The sequence below is a fragment of the Heloderma suspectum genome, chromosome 3 (assembly GCF_057233095.1).
Source record: "Heloderma suspectum isolate Gila_16-S chromosome 3, 16-S_ref, whole genome shotgun sequence".
Taxonomy (NCBI): domain Eukaryota; kingdom Metazoa; phylum Chordata; class Lepidosauria; order Squamata; family Helodermatidae; genus Heloderma; species Heloderma suspectum.
This window is the reverse complement of record NC_139460.1, coordinates 55,735,419-55,752,308: the sequence shown is the minus strand read 5'-3', so window position 1 is coordinate 55,752,308 and position 16,890 is coordinate 55,735,419. Positions and strand designations below refer to the sequence as shown.

The following is a 16,890-nucleotide window of genomic DNA, read 5'->3' as shown; positions in this document are numbered from 1 at the left end:
AATATTATGAACACCCTTACATTATAAAGATCTCGCACTCCCTGCAAAAACAAACAAAAAATCTACCAAGAAAAAAGCACTATATTACAGGCGTAATTGGCTGAGTGGAATAACTGAACCTTGGTTTCCCTGTCACCACTACACCACATTGGCTCTCACCAATCATCTAACAAATGATTTGCAGTTTTAAAACTGTATTTTAAAAATGTGGAAAGATTCTAGGAAAGTGAGCATAGTGATAGGTGAGAGAGCGGAGAAGCATGAGTGGCACAGGAGTTCTGTGTGTTCTTCAAAGCAGCAAAGATGAGCCAATACATTATGAGAGGTCAGTAAGTATAACTGAGAATTTTCCTAAAGGGGAATTCAGATGTAGATTCTGATACAGTGTGTCATGCAGCAGCTGGTAGGATTAGAGGAACAGGCACCTTCAGTTTTCCTTTCCACTCCCCCCCCCCCAATTCCTAAAATATTTCGTAGTAACACAACTCTCCAAGGCTGCTGCTGTTTTTCTAAAACCAGAGGGCTGAGGAGCCTATGCTACTGATCAGAAATGGCTTCTGATGTATAGAAATGAATGCAAGTTTCATCCATTGTAGTGAAAAAAAGATGAAGGCTTCCCACCTTTGTTACCTACAGAGTTGCTTTTTGGCTGTACTTCATTTTGTGACAATATTCCCTTTCCCCTTTCTGGTTCTTAGCTCTAATGACTCATGCTCTGTCTTTAGATGCAGCTGAAAGAACTTGCTAATCTTTTATTTAAGGTATGATGATAAAAGGGGTTTATCAGCTTTTTATCATGAATGTCTGGGTTGGGTAGAAGAGAAATGTAAAGTTTCCCTGGATTGCAACTTCATACATTTTGGAAAGCTAAAAACTTGATGTAAATCAAGTAAATGGCTCCAAGTGACTGCTAGTTCCAGGGCATGAGCAACTCTGAAGACAACATTTCCACCTTCCTGAAAAGAGAAGACCCCTCCACCATTGTTCTAGAGTCTATGGCACTCCTAGTTCAAAAAACCCTGCAAAGATCCTTCAGCAATTGTTAAGATCCTTCCTTAGGGTTTGCTGGTCTAATGAGAAGAAATAGAGACTCCAGTATGCGATTGGTCCAGCCCTTCTTCCCCATCTGAATGCTTCAGAGAAGCCACACTCCCAAATATCCCATAACAGTCTCCAATCGCCTTCTCAATTTCCTTTCCCTGCATGTTTGCCCTAGACCCCTTCCCCTACGTGTACCTGCATATTTCTCTTGCTTCCCAATTATATACAGATTTGGAAGGTTCCTGCTGCAATCTGAAAATGTCTGGCATGTTCAAATTATAATGAAAAGCATAATTGATGGAGAGAATCCACCACAAAAGAATGCTAGCCAGAATAGCAGGCTTGCTTCCATGTAAGCTGCTTTGGCAACAGTATTAGCAGAGCCCAGGCACCCTTTTGGGGGCCCAGTACAAACTTGCAGCCTCCTCCCACACACATACCACAATCCCATCCCATACATACAATATCATTATTTATATTTACAGGTAGATATGACAGTAGTGTGTATGGTGTGTGTGTGTGGGAGGGGGTGGTGGTAAATCCTACCAGTAGCACTGCCTCCCACTTTCCCTGGGATCAGTATCTCTGATTATTATGATGCTTTTTCCCTCCTACCAGCAATCTCTCCCTCCAGTCTATGTAAAAGAAACTCTAGGACTTGTTCTTGAGAGAGCATGCCTCTCAAACCACAAGTTCTAGTTGGGAGCTGAACCAATGCTCCATGGTGCATATCATATTAGATTACCCTACCCCAAATGCAATGCTTGATGTCGGGCACTGAACTTGGGGTAATCTAAAATGGTGGCCTGCTGGCATGGAGTGGAGCTGAGTGCTAGCACAGCTCCCATTCAAAAGCACTGCCACCCACTAGGGAAACGTCAAACCTGTTGAGGGCAGGGTGAGTATTAGTGGCTATGGTGGCACTTCTGAATGGAAGCCAAGCTTGGCATTTGGCTCTGCTTTGTGCCAGCTGCCATTTTAGATAACTCCAAATGCAATGCCTGATGTTGGGGCATGTTCAATGCTTGAAAATGGTGGCAGGCAGGTGGGTATTGAGCTGAGCAGTGACCTGGCTCCCACTGAGGAGTCCTGCTGTCAACAGAGTTGGCACAGTTGAGGATAGCCTCTTCTGAGCCCTTGGCAGCTGTCCCAACATGCCAACAACTCACTGTTCCTAATGCAGCTTCTCATTCGCTCTAGCAAACCTCACAAGATCAGGGCAATAGGTACACAGACAAATGGAAATATGTTTCCAGAAATCCTCAAGCATAACCTACTTAGCCTCACCTTTTCCTCAGGGTAATGGAGTGGTAGCCTGCATCAACCCCAATAACACTCAGAACTCTGGGCTTCAGCAACATGAACCCTTTCCCACCTGGAGTATTAGGATACTGTAATGTAAAAGAGCGGGGGCATCCAAGCTGGAGCTCCCATGGGTCAGGCTCTGGTGCCTTACCTTCTCTGCCAACAGCACTCGCATTTCTTGGGTTAACCCAACAGACTTGAGCTCCATGCTTTGAGGGCACCATCGAGGCTGCAGTACCAGCCTGCCTGAATACTCAGTCAGTATTCCTTGCATCCTCGATGCTGTTCAATGTCTTAAAAAAGCTTAGTATTTGCATGTTGCTAACATAGATCAGAGTTACAATGTGTTTGTGAATTTATCTCAGACAGAATGGTAAAGAGTTGGAAAAGAGATGACGACGATGATAACCTCACCCACTGAGGCAGGATCCTCACCACTCATTACACTACAAAATATGTTAAATAAATTAGTAAGACACTAACTCGGTTCGCACATAATGCTAATCCATTGTTTATTTAACTCATAGTTTGTTGCCTTACCCAGGGTTTGGCTTGCAGACAATCAAACAAACCATGGTTTGTTTTCTCAATCCCTGGGTTGTTTGTTTCCCTCTTCCTTTGCTTGCTCCATTCATAGGGATGTACGAAAGTGACTTACCTTTTTGCGGATTCTGTTCATGGGGGGGGGGGGAGGCATTCCGTTCCTCCCCCCGGAATCCTCGACGGGGGGGGAGGCGATCTGGTCCTCCCCTCCGGAATCCTTGACAGCTGGCTGTGCTCTGTGGCAGCTCCGCGGAGCAGCTGGCCAGGCCCAGGCCAGGGCCGTCCGCAGCCGGATTTCCTGCTGGGGAGGGCTCTGGATAAAAAACAACAACAACACACGTACGCAAATGGCGGCGGCTACAGCCGCCGCCATTTGCGTTCCTTATTGTTCGCTGTCTTAGTCTACGTCAATATTTACGTAGACTAAGACGAAGAAAAGAACGGGGAACGCAAATAGCGTAGTACGCCATTTGTGTATGCATTTTTTTAAAAAAACGCAAGTCTTTACGTAGCCTATCACGTCTATGGGGAAAAAAAAGAAAAAAACACAGACTGCAAATGGCGGCGGCGGCCAGTCGGAAGACCAGCCGCCGTCGCCGCTTGGAACATCCACCCCAGGTAAGTCTCGTCCTGGGGGGGATCCGTGGAGGGCGGGGCGGGGGTGTCAGGCCGTTCTGCAATGGATTTCGGGGGGCTGAATGCACTGGCATTCGGCCTCACCGAGATCTGTCGTGGAATTCTCTGACGTCCTATTCCTGTATCCCAAGTGTCTTTGTGGAACTGTAGTACTGGCATGTAGAGTGGCAGGTTTTTTTTTAACCACTCTTGCCCATTGCCTCTGTAGCCTGACAAAACAACCCACAGTTCTGGTTTCACACGCAACAACAACCCAGAGTTCACAACCCAACAACAAACCAAGGGTTCTTTTTCTGGGTTGTTCGTGGTTAACAAACCATGGTTTCTTAGCGTAGCTGGGTTTGCATGTCACAATAATCCAGAAGTTAACAACTCATTGGTTAGCATTATATGTGAACCCTGTCATACTGTTTGAGAGGCTTTTCTTCATGTATCTTTTTTAATATTATTGTGCATCTTCCCTATTCTTCTTGAAAATGGATGTGGGATTTCAGCTGATGTCTGAACTTGAAACAGAATTTTGCATCCTGAACATAACACACCAAGTTTCATTTCAATATCTTAATTTTCAAGGCAGGTATCACATCACACTGTTTTATACATCTTTCCCCATCTCCCTTAAAAACATGTATGGGTGGTCAAGCTGGTATCTTGAAGTCACGTAGAATTCTTTTCTGAAGATGTATACCAAATTTCATTCCATTGTCCCAGTGTTCCATGTAGGGATGTACGAAAGTCACTTACCTTTTTGAAGGGTGACATTCGTGGTGTGGGGGAGGTGCTCCGTCCCTCCCCCCGAAATTCAGGCCGGGGGGGAGACGCTCCATCCCTCCCCCTGAATCCTGGCTGGCCGGCTCCGCTCTGCAGGGATTCTGCGGAGCTGCCGGCTGGCTCCGCCAGCGGCCGGACATCCAGCACTGGCTAGCAGGGACACAAATGGTGGTGGCTGTAGCCGCCGCCGTTTGCGTCCCTGCAGTCAGCCGTGATAGGCTATGTAAACATTTACGTAGCCTATCACAGTGTTTTTTAAAAATCTAGCCGTGATAGGCTACGTAAATCTTTACGTAGCCTATCATGTTTTTTTGTTTTTTGTTTTTTTTTAACTGGAAATGGTGGCGGCAGCAGCTGGTCGGAAGACCGGCTGCCGCCCCCAGGAAGATCCGCCCAAGCTAAGTCCCGTCCCGGGGGGGGGGGGGGCGAGGGGGTGGCAGACCGTTCCGCCAACGATTTCGGGGGGCCGAATGTGCTGGCATTCGGCCTCCCCAAGATCCGTGGCGGAATTCTCTGACATCCCTAGTTCCATGGAGTTACATATTACAATTAAGCAAGAGCAACAACAAAAACACAAATGGAATGCTGAATGACCTTGTTAATTCAAAAGCTTCACTTAGTTTGGCCAATGAACACAACTTCCATCATGCACACTTGGAAAGCACAGTATTTTGCCATCTCCTTGTCAGGAGTGCTCTGGCGGCTTCTCCCAGTAGATTCCAACAGCCAACTCAAGACACAGATGAAAGGATTTCTTTTCAAGGCTTTAATCCTTTTACAACTTAATGACTCTTTCAGATGCTAATCACCAGTGACTAAAGCAAGGAACAGCAAGGTAGCCTAAGCTTCAAGTAGTCAGTTGATCCCCGTTTGAAAGAGAGTCACTTGAAGACCTAGAACTTATGGGCTAGGGAGAGATCCTCCCTCTTTTCCTTGGGTCCATGGGAGGCAGCCATTGCTTGCGTGCCAAACGGGTGCTACGCCTCCTTTCTGCACCCTCCATCACTTGTCGCTCTTTGCGTCTGCGTCGAGCGTCTAAGAAGCCCCCCTCCTGCATTCCCTCACTACCCGGGTCGCTATCTATCTCTGGAATGCTGGCAGGAGGAATCTCTGCCAGGTGCTGAGCCTGTGAGGGATGAGCTGGCCCCTCTCCCACGAATAGCTGTTCCTCCTCAGAATCTGAACTGCTCTGAGGCTCTCTGGGCTCAGTTTCCACTCTGACACTTCTTTATCTCCCCATTTCCATTAAACAGCTGTAGGAGTCAAGATGATATTTGAGCTTCAAGCAGAAAATCATGTTGCAAACATACATACCAAATTATATTATGGTATCTCAGTTCAAGGGACACTGAATTGCAGTGTCTCTTTACAATACTTCCTGGCCCCCGCACAAACAGGTCAAGCTCTGAACATTCAGTGTACATGCCCACAAACTTTCATTCCGATATCTCAATCTTGAAAACACTACTGCATTTTCATCTTCCATTGAAAATGGGTGGGGGGTTTGAGCTGGTATGGTCTAAACATGTGCACCAAATTTTCTTCTGGTTTCTCAGTGTTCAAGAGAAATACCATGTACAAATAAACTATTGGGTGGAGGAAGCTGGAACAGGTGGATGCCTCCCTTGCACTGTGCCCTCCCAACCCACATCCCTGGCCTTTCATGAGGATCCCTGATCCCGAGGTGACGCTTTTGGGGCCACAGGGAGTGCAGTGGGGAGGTGGGGGGCAAGAAATTCTCTTGTGAGCATCCTTGTGTGAGCACTGCATTGGATACAACCCAGTGAAAGCAAGTAATATGTACCATGTCCTACCTGCAGCAATTTATTTATTACTGGCATTCATATACCGCCTTAACTGCAAAACGCCATCAAGGCTGTGTACAAGAATTTTAAACAATAAAACCTTAAAACAATACAAACAGAGCATTAAAACAGTAAAAACATTAAAACTACGCATTCTGAAAGGCCAAATCGAAAAGATGAGTCTTTATACCCTTTCTAAAGGTCAAGAAAGCAGGGGTAAATCATAGTTCTTGTGGGAGCACATTCCACAGTTTGGGGGCAATGCAGGAGAAAGCTCTTTCACACGTACCTGACGAATGGGCCTTTGAAGGCAATGGTGCCCTCAAAAGGGCCTCTCCTGCGGATCTTAGTACTCAGACAAGTTCATAGTGAGATGGGCAGATCCTAGTACTTTTACCCAAAACATCCCAGATGGCTTGAGCAAGTGCTGCTCGATCTGGATGTTTACAGCAGGTGCAGGTATGGATGCTGCAAAGGAAGAGTTCTTTTTAACAAAAATTGGAAAGAAAACAAGTACTGACCTGTGCACATTTTCCATTGCCGCTACCTCTGCCAGAGCAGCTAGGCTAAAGAATGCAGAGACAGATGGCACGCCTGGTGCAATACTATGACCTTTCTCTGACTCAGTGTTTTGCAAGGATTCCTCGCTGCAGTCCATCTCTGTACTTGATGCTTTCTGAAGAGTACTCCGCAGTTGCTCCTTTGGTTTCTCTTCTACAACAGAAGCAAAAAAGTAAAGATGTCGACAACTTAGCCGACTCGTAATGCTGTAACAACTGGAGCCATACATGCCTCCCTCCCACTCAGATCAAAGGGGTTGGCCTTGCTCAGTGCCCCTTCCTTTCTTAGGTATGAAACTAGTTGGCTGGGACAAGGGTAGGAAAAAACCTAAACAGAGGAAAGGCTGGAAACTGGTGCTCAACAAATATAAATGTATTATCTGTAATATAACTAATGCATATTGGCGTTCTTCAATGGTAGAAAATTTTTGCACTGTCTTGTTCCAGTTACAGTAACTACAGTATCCAGAGGGGAAGCTGTGTTAGTTGGTTACAGTGAAAACAACAAAGAGTCTTGAGGCATCTTAAAGACTAACAAATTTATTCTGGAATACGCTTTCGTGGAAATGGATAGTGTCTATGAAAACTTATGCCTGAACAAATCTGTTAGTCTTTAAGGTGCTACAAGACTTTCTGTTGTAATAACTATAGCAGTTCACTTAAAGCATGTTGTCCCAAGTGTGTTCTCAGGCACTGAGTAAGCCTTTTCCAGAGTAGGCAACTCAATGTCTAGTCCAGGGTGGGCAACCTGTGGCCCTTGGCCTAATTTCATACAGCCCTCAGCATGTGAAAAGTTCAGACCTCTAGCAGCCCGCTGCGTATGAAGGAAGACGGAGAGAAAGAAAAGGGGTGGCAGAAAGATATAAGGGAAGACCCACCCACTTTTGGATCTGTGCTGGCTTTGGCTCCACCCACTGCCAACATGCAGTCCCTGACAGATTACCCACAAGGGAACGCAGCCCTCAACAGAAAAAAAGTTACCCACCCCTATTCTAGTCCAAGGAGACCTGCCTAGCTACTTTCCTTGATCTGGTTCACAAGTACCGCCAATTCATGGGTTAAACAACCCATGAACTGGTGGGACTGTGAGGGAGGGAGGGAGGGCAGGAGCCACCTCCCATCCATTCGCCACATCGCTTTCTTCAGCAACCCAGGAATACCCTGTTCCTGGGTTCTTAAGACATCCAAAGCCAGCACCCTGGGTTGTTGAGGATTAAACAACCCAGAGTTTGAACCCATGGTTCAAAAATTCTTCAACAACCCAGAATGCTGGATTCAGACATCACAACAACCAAAGAACAGGGCATTAATGGGTTGTTTTGGAAAACAGATGTAAAACAGAAGTGGCGAGTGCATGGGAGGCAGCGTGCTTGCTTGTACTCAGGCCCGACAACCAGTGGGTTGTCATTATGTGCAAACTGTGCCCTCTTTTCCTTTCAATGACAAGAGAAGATTGCTTGTAATCAAAAGGTTGTTTTGGCTGCTAATACTGACCTTAATGTTGCTGCTGGTTTTTATACTCTGAAGCTCCAGCCCCTATACACACTTACTTGACAGTAAGCCACACAAAACCATGCTCAACAACAGCAGCAGCAAAACATTTTCCATGATTTGGTTGAATTTTCAGAGAAATCTAGTCACATTCTCACCCAAAGCCCCTCCTGCTGGTGAGACTCGGCCATCTGCAGTCCGGACCAGATGCGTGATCTTAGTTTTCCTCGCTTTTCTCTTCTGGCTCCCAACCAAAGGCTCTTGCATTGTCACAGACTCTGGAGCATTTATGGAAGGCATTGAGTGGTTATTCTTCCATGCTGGCTCATTGTAGGTTTTGTCTATTAAGAATACAGCTGAAATGGATGGAGCCATTTCAGCTGGCTACAAAAAGATGCTATACGTATCTTTTGGCACATACCACGAGGGATATGCAAAGGTAATAACAGAATAATTCTCAGGGCTGATTCCAATGACATTTTTCCTGGACTTACATCCTGAAAAATCTACTGTAGAACAGAACATCCAAAAACACAAGTCTTCATAATGTCAAAAAAGAGAAGTGTGCCTGACCTTTCGGGTATGATGAAACCTCATATTTTTGGTGGTGGTTGTTTTTAACCTGACTTTAGGATATGAGCTCAGAAATATGCCAAAACCAAATTTCATTTTGATGGTAACAGAAAATGCAAACATATATTTTATATACTGTATGATCACTGCTGTAGTTGCCTCTCTTTCTTCTACCTCCATCTTACAGGTAACGGCCAGGTTTGCCCAATCAGGGAAGGAAAATAAGCCGCTGTAGCTTATTTTCCTGTCCCGCACATGCCAGTTTCATGCTGCATCATTACCATAATTACCCTTGCTGGGCGCAGTTTATTTTATTATAGAATCACAGAATCATAGGGTTGGAAGGGGCCTACAAGACCATCAAGTCCAACCCCCTGCTCAATGCAGGAAGCCTGATTCCCAGGCGGTCTCCCATCCAAGTACTAACCAGGGCTGACCCTGCTTAGCTTCAGAGATCAGGCACATCCAGCCCTTTCAGCTAAGATCAAATGTAGTATCATCTGAATCTGGCAAGGGTGTGCGGCAGGTGGCTTTACAAACCACTCCCAGAACCCTTGGCTTGTTCTAAGGTTGTGGGGTGGGTTGTAATCTATCCCCACTGCACACCCTCACCAGTTTCAGATGACACAACAAACTGTACCTGGCGAGGGTAATCATGGTAATGATGCAGAGGGTGAAAATAAGCTATGATGGCTTATTTTCCTTCCCCGATCGTGTACAATGTGACAGTGCTGATCACCTGCTAGGCAATCTGTGCAGGGAGCAAGGGATGTCTGAAATGGGTCTGTAGCCTGCTTCCTTCTTCCTATGCCTAACAGGTTATTGGCACTACCACAGCTGATTGCAATGACCATCTGTCATTGAGGTGATGTAAGAGAACACGCACCACATGCTGGACATGGGCTTTTATTTTGGCTTGCAGCATAGGATATATGTTAGCAGAACTTTCTTTATCTCTTTCACTGGGTTAAAATAACTATCTTCAAAGGCTTTAGCTGTGAGGTTCCCTTTATTAGTTGGGTTATTATTATTCTGTAAGTGCCTTTTTGTTGATTTTCAAAAATAATAGGCACAATTCACCAGTGTTTGGTCATGACTAAGCCCCACTGAGAGCAAGTGAAAGACTTATTCATGACCAACTCAGATTGCTTCCACACTAGCAATTTACTTTGAAATTGCAATGAAGTTGCAAAGTTCATTCACTTTTTGCAGAGAGTCAAGATGAGACATTTTCCAACCTGATGCATTCCAGTATTTTCTATATTGTCCTTGCATCTTTTTTTTCAGACATGATTTGTGATGCTTCCCCTCCACTTAAAATGCAATTGCAAAGGCAGCTTGCCTAGTGTGAACTGGAAAAATGCTACTGTTTCTATACTGAAAGGAAAGATATAAAGTGTGTGTGTTTGTGTGTTTTGAGGGTTTTCATGACTAAAATGACTGTAATTAGAGGTTTCCTCTTTGTGGCTTCTGCCACTGCTTACTGTTCAGCACAGCCAAGCATTTTTGATGAATTCACCCTTAATTAGTTTCTGTTCCCCATGTGTGTGGGACTGTGTCTGTGTGTTTAATTACTATTTTTTTTCTCCTCGAGGAGGAAACTTTTAATTAAACTTGCAGGGAACCTTTGCTGAATGAGATTTATTTCTGAATAATTATAGAAGGATCTTGGCCATGGAGACAGACACTGCCTGATAATACAGTGCTGTATTATAAAGTGCCATATGGATAATGTATTGGCCAAGTTCATACGTAAAACTAAAACATGGTTTAGCACTATGTGAACTTACTGAAACAAGCAAGTTTCTAAACAAGCCAACTTCAAACCATGGTTTCTGGAGCTGGCTTGTTTAACTAACCAGAGTTCTTTACAAACCATGACCCCCAGTTCATATGTAATGACAAACTAGGGTTCTTTGAAAGTGAAACTAAATGCGAATGAACCCATCTCCCACCTGTGCAGGAGGAGAACAGGGAGGAGTGTGCAAGCCTGAAGCATCACTTGTTCCAGCTCATGTAAGCTTGTTGTAGCATGCCTCAATTGCTAAGATCATCTTTGAAGCTCTTCTCTGAGTGCCACCCCCGCAATGGCAACATAGGTGGCTACCCAGGGAAAGAGCCTTCCCTGTAGTGGCCTCCCATGTCTGGAATGCCCTTCTCAGGGAGATTCGCTTGATGTCTTCAATGTATACATTTAGATACCAAGTTAAGACCTTCCCCCTCTAGCAGGCATCTTTAATCTGTTGCTCTTAGTGAATTTACTACTGATTCGTTAATATTTTTCATGTTTTAATATTTTCATTGTTGTATTTATTGTCTTGGTTGTTATTTTATTGTTTTGGATTTTTTATGATTGTAAACTGCCAGTTGGAGGGAATATACATTTAATAAATAAATGCAAGTAGTGCCAAAACATGGCTTAGAATTACTTGCGAACCAGCTTTTTAATTCTGTTTTTAGCTGACTGGCAGAAAAGCAGTGTCTCAGCAGTACTAAAGAGCCCTAGTGCGGAAGCAACCGCTAGTTCCACTGATTTCAGTGGGACTTGGGGTGCTTCCAGACAAGTCCTTTATTGTACCATTACACTGCCTCATTTACATGCGTGTGTCTAGATATGATCCTCTTCCATTTGTCGCCTTCCCTTTTCCCATCACTTCTTCAGTCTTCATTCTTACCAAAAAAAGTCCATTAAGAAGGAAAGGTCAGAATAGCTGAACAATGCCTCACTGGTAACTTTAAGAGCCCTCCATCTGGAAGCACTCTTTGTCTTGACTAACTTTTGCTGGATTGTGGCCTGTGTATTTTTTTTAATGCATTTACATTTTATGTGCCACAACTCTTTACAGTAGCCTTCCCCAACCTGCTGTCTTCCAGATGTTTTGACTACAACTCCCATAAGCCTCAAGCAGCATGGTCAATGGTCAGGCATTACAGGACTTGTAGCCCAAAACATCTGGAGGGCCCTGAGATGGGGAAGGCTGCTTTATAATCTTATCTTCATATCATCTATGTAAGATCTATGTTTGCATTTTATAAATGAGGTCTCAGGATGAAAGATACAAATCTTACTCAAAGCCACCCAAAATCCTAAGATTGGTTTTACTACTTCCTCAGCCTAGGACAAAAAAAAATTATGACTTTTAAAAGTATCACTAATGAAATAAGTAAAAATTGCTACTCTTGGAAAATTATACAATTTTTAAAGCCAGCATAATAGAAATATATTAAATAAAACAACAGCCTGGTTTCCAGTAGATATAACTTGCCTCTCCTCATCCCCCACACATGCCAAAGGAAATGCAATGAACAGAAGGTGTGAAAATTCTGACATGCTCTAAAAAAGATCTATACTGCATGTGCCCTCATACATGCATACATTAAGTGAACTGAGATTATAAACCATCCCTTTCCAACCTGGCACCTTTCAGATGTGTTAAACTACAACCCCCATCATCCCCAGCTACCACAACCAACAGCTGTACTGACTAAAGGTGATGGGAGGTATCGTCGAACACAGCTGGAGGACATCAGGTTGAGAACTGCTGTTGTGAATGACCCAAGACTGTGGCTGCTACGAATGGCTGTGCACTGCTCAGGGCCTCTTACCTTTGTTAGATTTTGGCTGATCTGCTGAACAGCTACCAACCTTCTTCTTTTTTCTTGGTACAGATATGCTTTTCCGGTCAAATGTGACAGGACTGTATTGAGGGAGGCTGTTGAATTTTTTCTCAAATTCTGCTTCCAGCTTTGCTAAGCTAGAGAATAGAAGGCAGAAAATCAACACAGATTAAAATAAACTGATTTTTTAAAAAAGAAACACACACACACTGTCCAGGTTTGTATGATGGGGGGAGGAAAATAAATCATTGTAGCTTATTTTCCCACCATGCACCGCATCATTAGCATAATTGCTCTCACTGGGCCTGTTTTTGTGCGTGTTGTCCGAACCTGGTGAGGGTGTACAGTGGGGGTGGGTTACAAACCACCCCACAACCCTAGATTAAGCTATGGGTTCTGGGGTGTTTTGTAAACCCGCCTGCTGCGCACCCTCGCTGGGTTTAGACAACATGACAAAACATGCCTGCCAAGGGTAATTCTGGCACATGACTGGCACATGACATCAAGCCATATGAGGATCTGTTACTGTGTGCGCAACTTTGTGCATGTACAGGGCTGCACGCATGGGATTGTATGGCTTATACCAACCTTCCCCCAACAAGATGCCTTCCAGATGTGTTGGACTACAACTCCAATCACCCCCCCCAGCATAGCCAATGGCCATGCTGGCTGGGGATGTGTTGCAGTCCAACACATCCAGAAGGCATCAGGTTGGGGAAGGCCAGCTTATACTGTAAATGTAGATAGCAGTACACAGTTCCCTTTTGGTCTGGCATGAGGTTCGGTCCTGATTTTAGCAAGTCAAGGTGAAGGTGTTTCAGGCCAGGCTTTTTCACAAACAACTTTCCACGTGGAGTTGTGCCCATGTGATTCCTTTTCTTACAAGACTGCCATGCTACTACTGTAATATACAGATCAGGCCTAAAAGTGCAATCCTATATGTGTCTAAAGGTAAAGGTGTTCCCAGCCAGTCATGTCTGACTCTAGGGGGTGGTGCTTATCTCCATTTCTAAGCCGAAGAGCCAGCACTGTCGAAAGACGCTTCCGTGGTCATGTGGCCGGCATGACTGAACACCGAGGTACACGGAACGCTGTTACCTTTCCCGCTGAAGCGGTACATATTTATCTACCTGCAATTTCTTGCTTTCGAACTGCTAGGTTGGCAGGAGCTGGGACTGAAGACAGGAGCTCACTCTGTCACACGGCACTCAGGTCTCAAACTGCTTCCTGCCGACCTTCCGGTCTGCAGTTCAGCGTCTTAACTGCTAAGCCACTGCGGTCCTTGGGACTACTGTGTCTACTGAGAAGTAATTCCCATGGAATCAATGGCGTTTTCTCACAAGCAATCAGACATATGATCACAACCTGCAAGTTGGTCATGTGTGTCTTTGGTTGATGAAGACAGCGAGGCAGGGCTAGTGTTGGGGGTTTCCATCTGGGGCTTTGTTTTGATTTAATGGGATATTTTTAGAGTACACCTTAGGCTGGCGATTTAAGAAAAACAAAACAAAAAACCCGTGAGCTGGTCTGATTTGATACAGATTAAGTCAAGCCAGTTCACAGGTAAGGGAGCCAGAGTCTGGGGGCCCGAGCTGCTGAAAGCATGGTGAACTTCACCCCCTGGAAGGATTCCTCTGACATCCCTAGTTGCAATCCAGGTCTTGTCCTAACAGTAATTATAGCACAGGAATTTTTGAATTTGCATATATCTTTTGATGCAAATATAAATTTCCAAATAAAATACAAATACTAGGAGTGCAATCCCATGCGTCTTTAGACAGAAAAATGTCATACAACTCTCTGCATGCCCCAGCCAGCATTAGAACTGTAGGACTTCTTTCTGTCTAAACATGCACAGGACTGTGCCCTGAAGTATTTAAAAGCAACTCAAGCTTTTAAATACTTTCCTAAGCATTTCTTCTTGTTACAAAACGGAGCATTGCTGAGCCCATTTGTTAACCAAGACTTCTCTATAGAGTTGTCTGGCAGTATCACATGGAAGGACCTTTGATATCAAAGAAGCTATGTCACCTCCAAATCAGGCCATATTTATACAGTTTCTAAAATATTACCTCATTGTCAATACTAATGGCTATTTCATAAATCTGAGCTCATAATCTTGACTCTTGATCAAAACATACCTACAAAAGCTTAAACATATACCTTTCAAATTAGAAACAATTAATTTTTATATATGCCTTTGACAAAACAATGTCTTACTCAAAGTTTAGTAATTAAACATGTGGATACATTTTTCTACACCTCTATATATCACTTTTTAAATGTTTGTACCTTACACAATATTTTTTGCTTACTAATAAGCAAAAAGTTCCTGGTGACCCTGAATAATACGGCCTGATGTCTCTTCATCTCTCACATAACGCTTTTCATCTTTAGTGAAATGAGGTTTAATTCAGCATTTTGTCTTTGGATGTTATCCAAACTGCTTTGCCAATTACATTTTTAATAACAGTTACCTAAAATTCATTGTGAACTCCTTTGGTATCCTCCCTATTTGTACCACTTACCTTATTATTTATTTCATTTCCTGGATTCCTAATTACCTTTTATGTAATTTTACCCAATTACCAAGATGCTTAATTGCCTGTGGCTTGGAGCTCCAAGACAAGACGGCTTTTGTTTGTGTGTGTGGAAGACGCGGGGGGGGGGTCACTTCCTTCAGTAATCATATTAAGGACTGTGCCACCAACCTTTTGTGACACATCTGTGACAGGGTTATTTATAAGGCTGGGTTAAATTATGTGCAGAGTAATCCTATGTATGTTTACTTGGAAATAAATCCCACTGGGGCTTTCCTATGGACATTTACTTGGATGTAAGTGACACTGAATTCAGTGAGATTAACTTTCAAGTAACCCTGCTTAGGAATGTGCTACATCTAACTAAATGTGCCAAAAAGCATCCGCAATTTTTAGAGCGCAGTCCTAACTAGATAGGCGGCCGCCTCCAACCTCAGAGGTGACCACCTATCCAAAGCAAGGCAGGAGAGGCACGGGGGGATCGTTCTCTCCGCATCTCTCCTGCCTTGCTCGTTTTTGCTTGACAGCCGTTTTCAGCTGTCTAGCGGCAGGGGTGCCAACCAGGAGAGGAAGCTGCCGTACGACACATAGGATTTGTCGTACGCGCAGCCCCGCTCTCCCTGCCCTGGAACGCCCCCCAGCCCCGCCCTTTCTCAGTTGCTCTGCGTTCGTCTTCTGAGTGTGGAGGATGGGGCTTCTCCGCACTGCCTCCAAGGGAGCGCGGACGAGCGGGGAGGTTGGATTTCCGGGAATGAATGTTCCTGGAAAGGAGCATATCCTATGGCCCTCTAGACAGTGTCTAGTGGCTATAGGATTGCTCCTTAAGTGGCTTTTAAGGATATTTTAAAAGAGGTATTTAACTTCCTGGATACTATGTAATTATGGCAGGAACTAGATAAGACTACTACACATTATTTTTTTTAAGGATTTTTATTTCATCTTGCTTTGATTTAGAAGATACATTATCTAATATCTTTCCAAGGTAATGAAGATTCCAACAAGATTGTCTTGTGGCACCCAATCTATTTTTAAATTATCTGAAATCGTATATGGAGGATAAGAAATTTCAAGCTTACAACTTTTAAAATAAATTTCATTATATTTATTATATGCAAAAGATGCATAAGTAATTTATCAGACTCCTACATGACTATAAATGCACTTGAATATTGTTATAAAGGATTGTGGGGCAAACAAGCTGGATGCTAATACCGATTTTTTTTTAAAAACTGTTTTGTGAAATGAGAAAAGGGCTGTCTGCATTTTACCAAAAAGAAACAGAAACCAATTCTTCATGTGGAAAAATGTAGTCAAATTCTCTTGCTGTACACCAACGAAAAGATGATAATTAATGCTAGCAATTGCATTATTTCAGGATAAGGTAGAATCAAAACCCCTTACCCAGTGTTACAATATAGGGTAGGAGTGGGCAACTCCCTGGGGGCCGCAGTCTGTGGAGTGCTGCCAAAGTCCATGGGGCACCCCAATTATTTTTTTAATTGGCAGTTTGCCACCGGTTCAGCAGCAAACCACTCTGTAGCATTACAAGGGTTAAATTTATCTTGTTTCCAACCTTCTTAGCACCAGTGAAGCACTAAGGGGTGAAATTTAGCTTGCAAATTTAGCTTGCATTGTGTGTAATTTTCTCACCGCCACCAAATTTGGCAGGGGGCTGCATCTGACCCATGTGCCAGGTGTTGCCCATGTCTGATGTAGGGGATAGAAATGTTGCTTGCCAGTCAGTTAAAAATCTGACTGGCAGTTTGGGAAATGGAAACCCTCTAGCCTTATAAGCACTGCTCAATTGAGAAGCTAGAAAACACAACACTTCTATTTTATTTGATCAGGTAAAGGTAATATTTTACTGGTTTTAACTATAGATATGAATAGTTCAAACATATACAGTGGTGAGAAAAAGTTTGTGAAACCTTATGATAAATATGGAAATTCCATAGTTTTACCATGACAGCCTTTGTGAATCAAAACCAGTCTTTTTCTCAATATCCA

At 43.8% G+C, this 16,890-nt stretch overlaps 1 protein-coding gene across 24 annotated transcripts in view; it reads right to left on the bottom strand.

Moving 5' to 3' along the window:
- Nucleotides 1-16,890, bottom strand: part of BBX (BBX high mobility group box domain containing) — a 186,192-nt gene that overhangs the window by 14,563 nt on the left and 154,739 nt on the right. For all 24 annotated transcript variants that reach the window (XM_084843292.1, XM_084843293.1, XM_084843283.1 and 21 more), the window contains 3 exons: nt 12,332-12,480; nt 8,311-8,430; nt 6,623-6,815 (listed from right to left, as the gene is read on the bottom strand). In XM_084843292.1, coding sequence (XP_084699418.1) covers nt 6,623-6,815; nt 8,311-8,430; nt 12,332-12,480 — 462 coding nt within the window. The remainder of the gene's footprint in view (nt 1-6,622; nt 6,816-8,310; nt 8,431-12,331; nt 12,481-16,890) is intronic.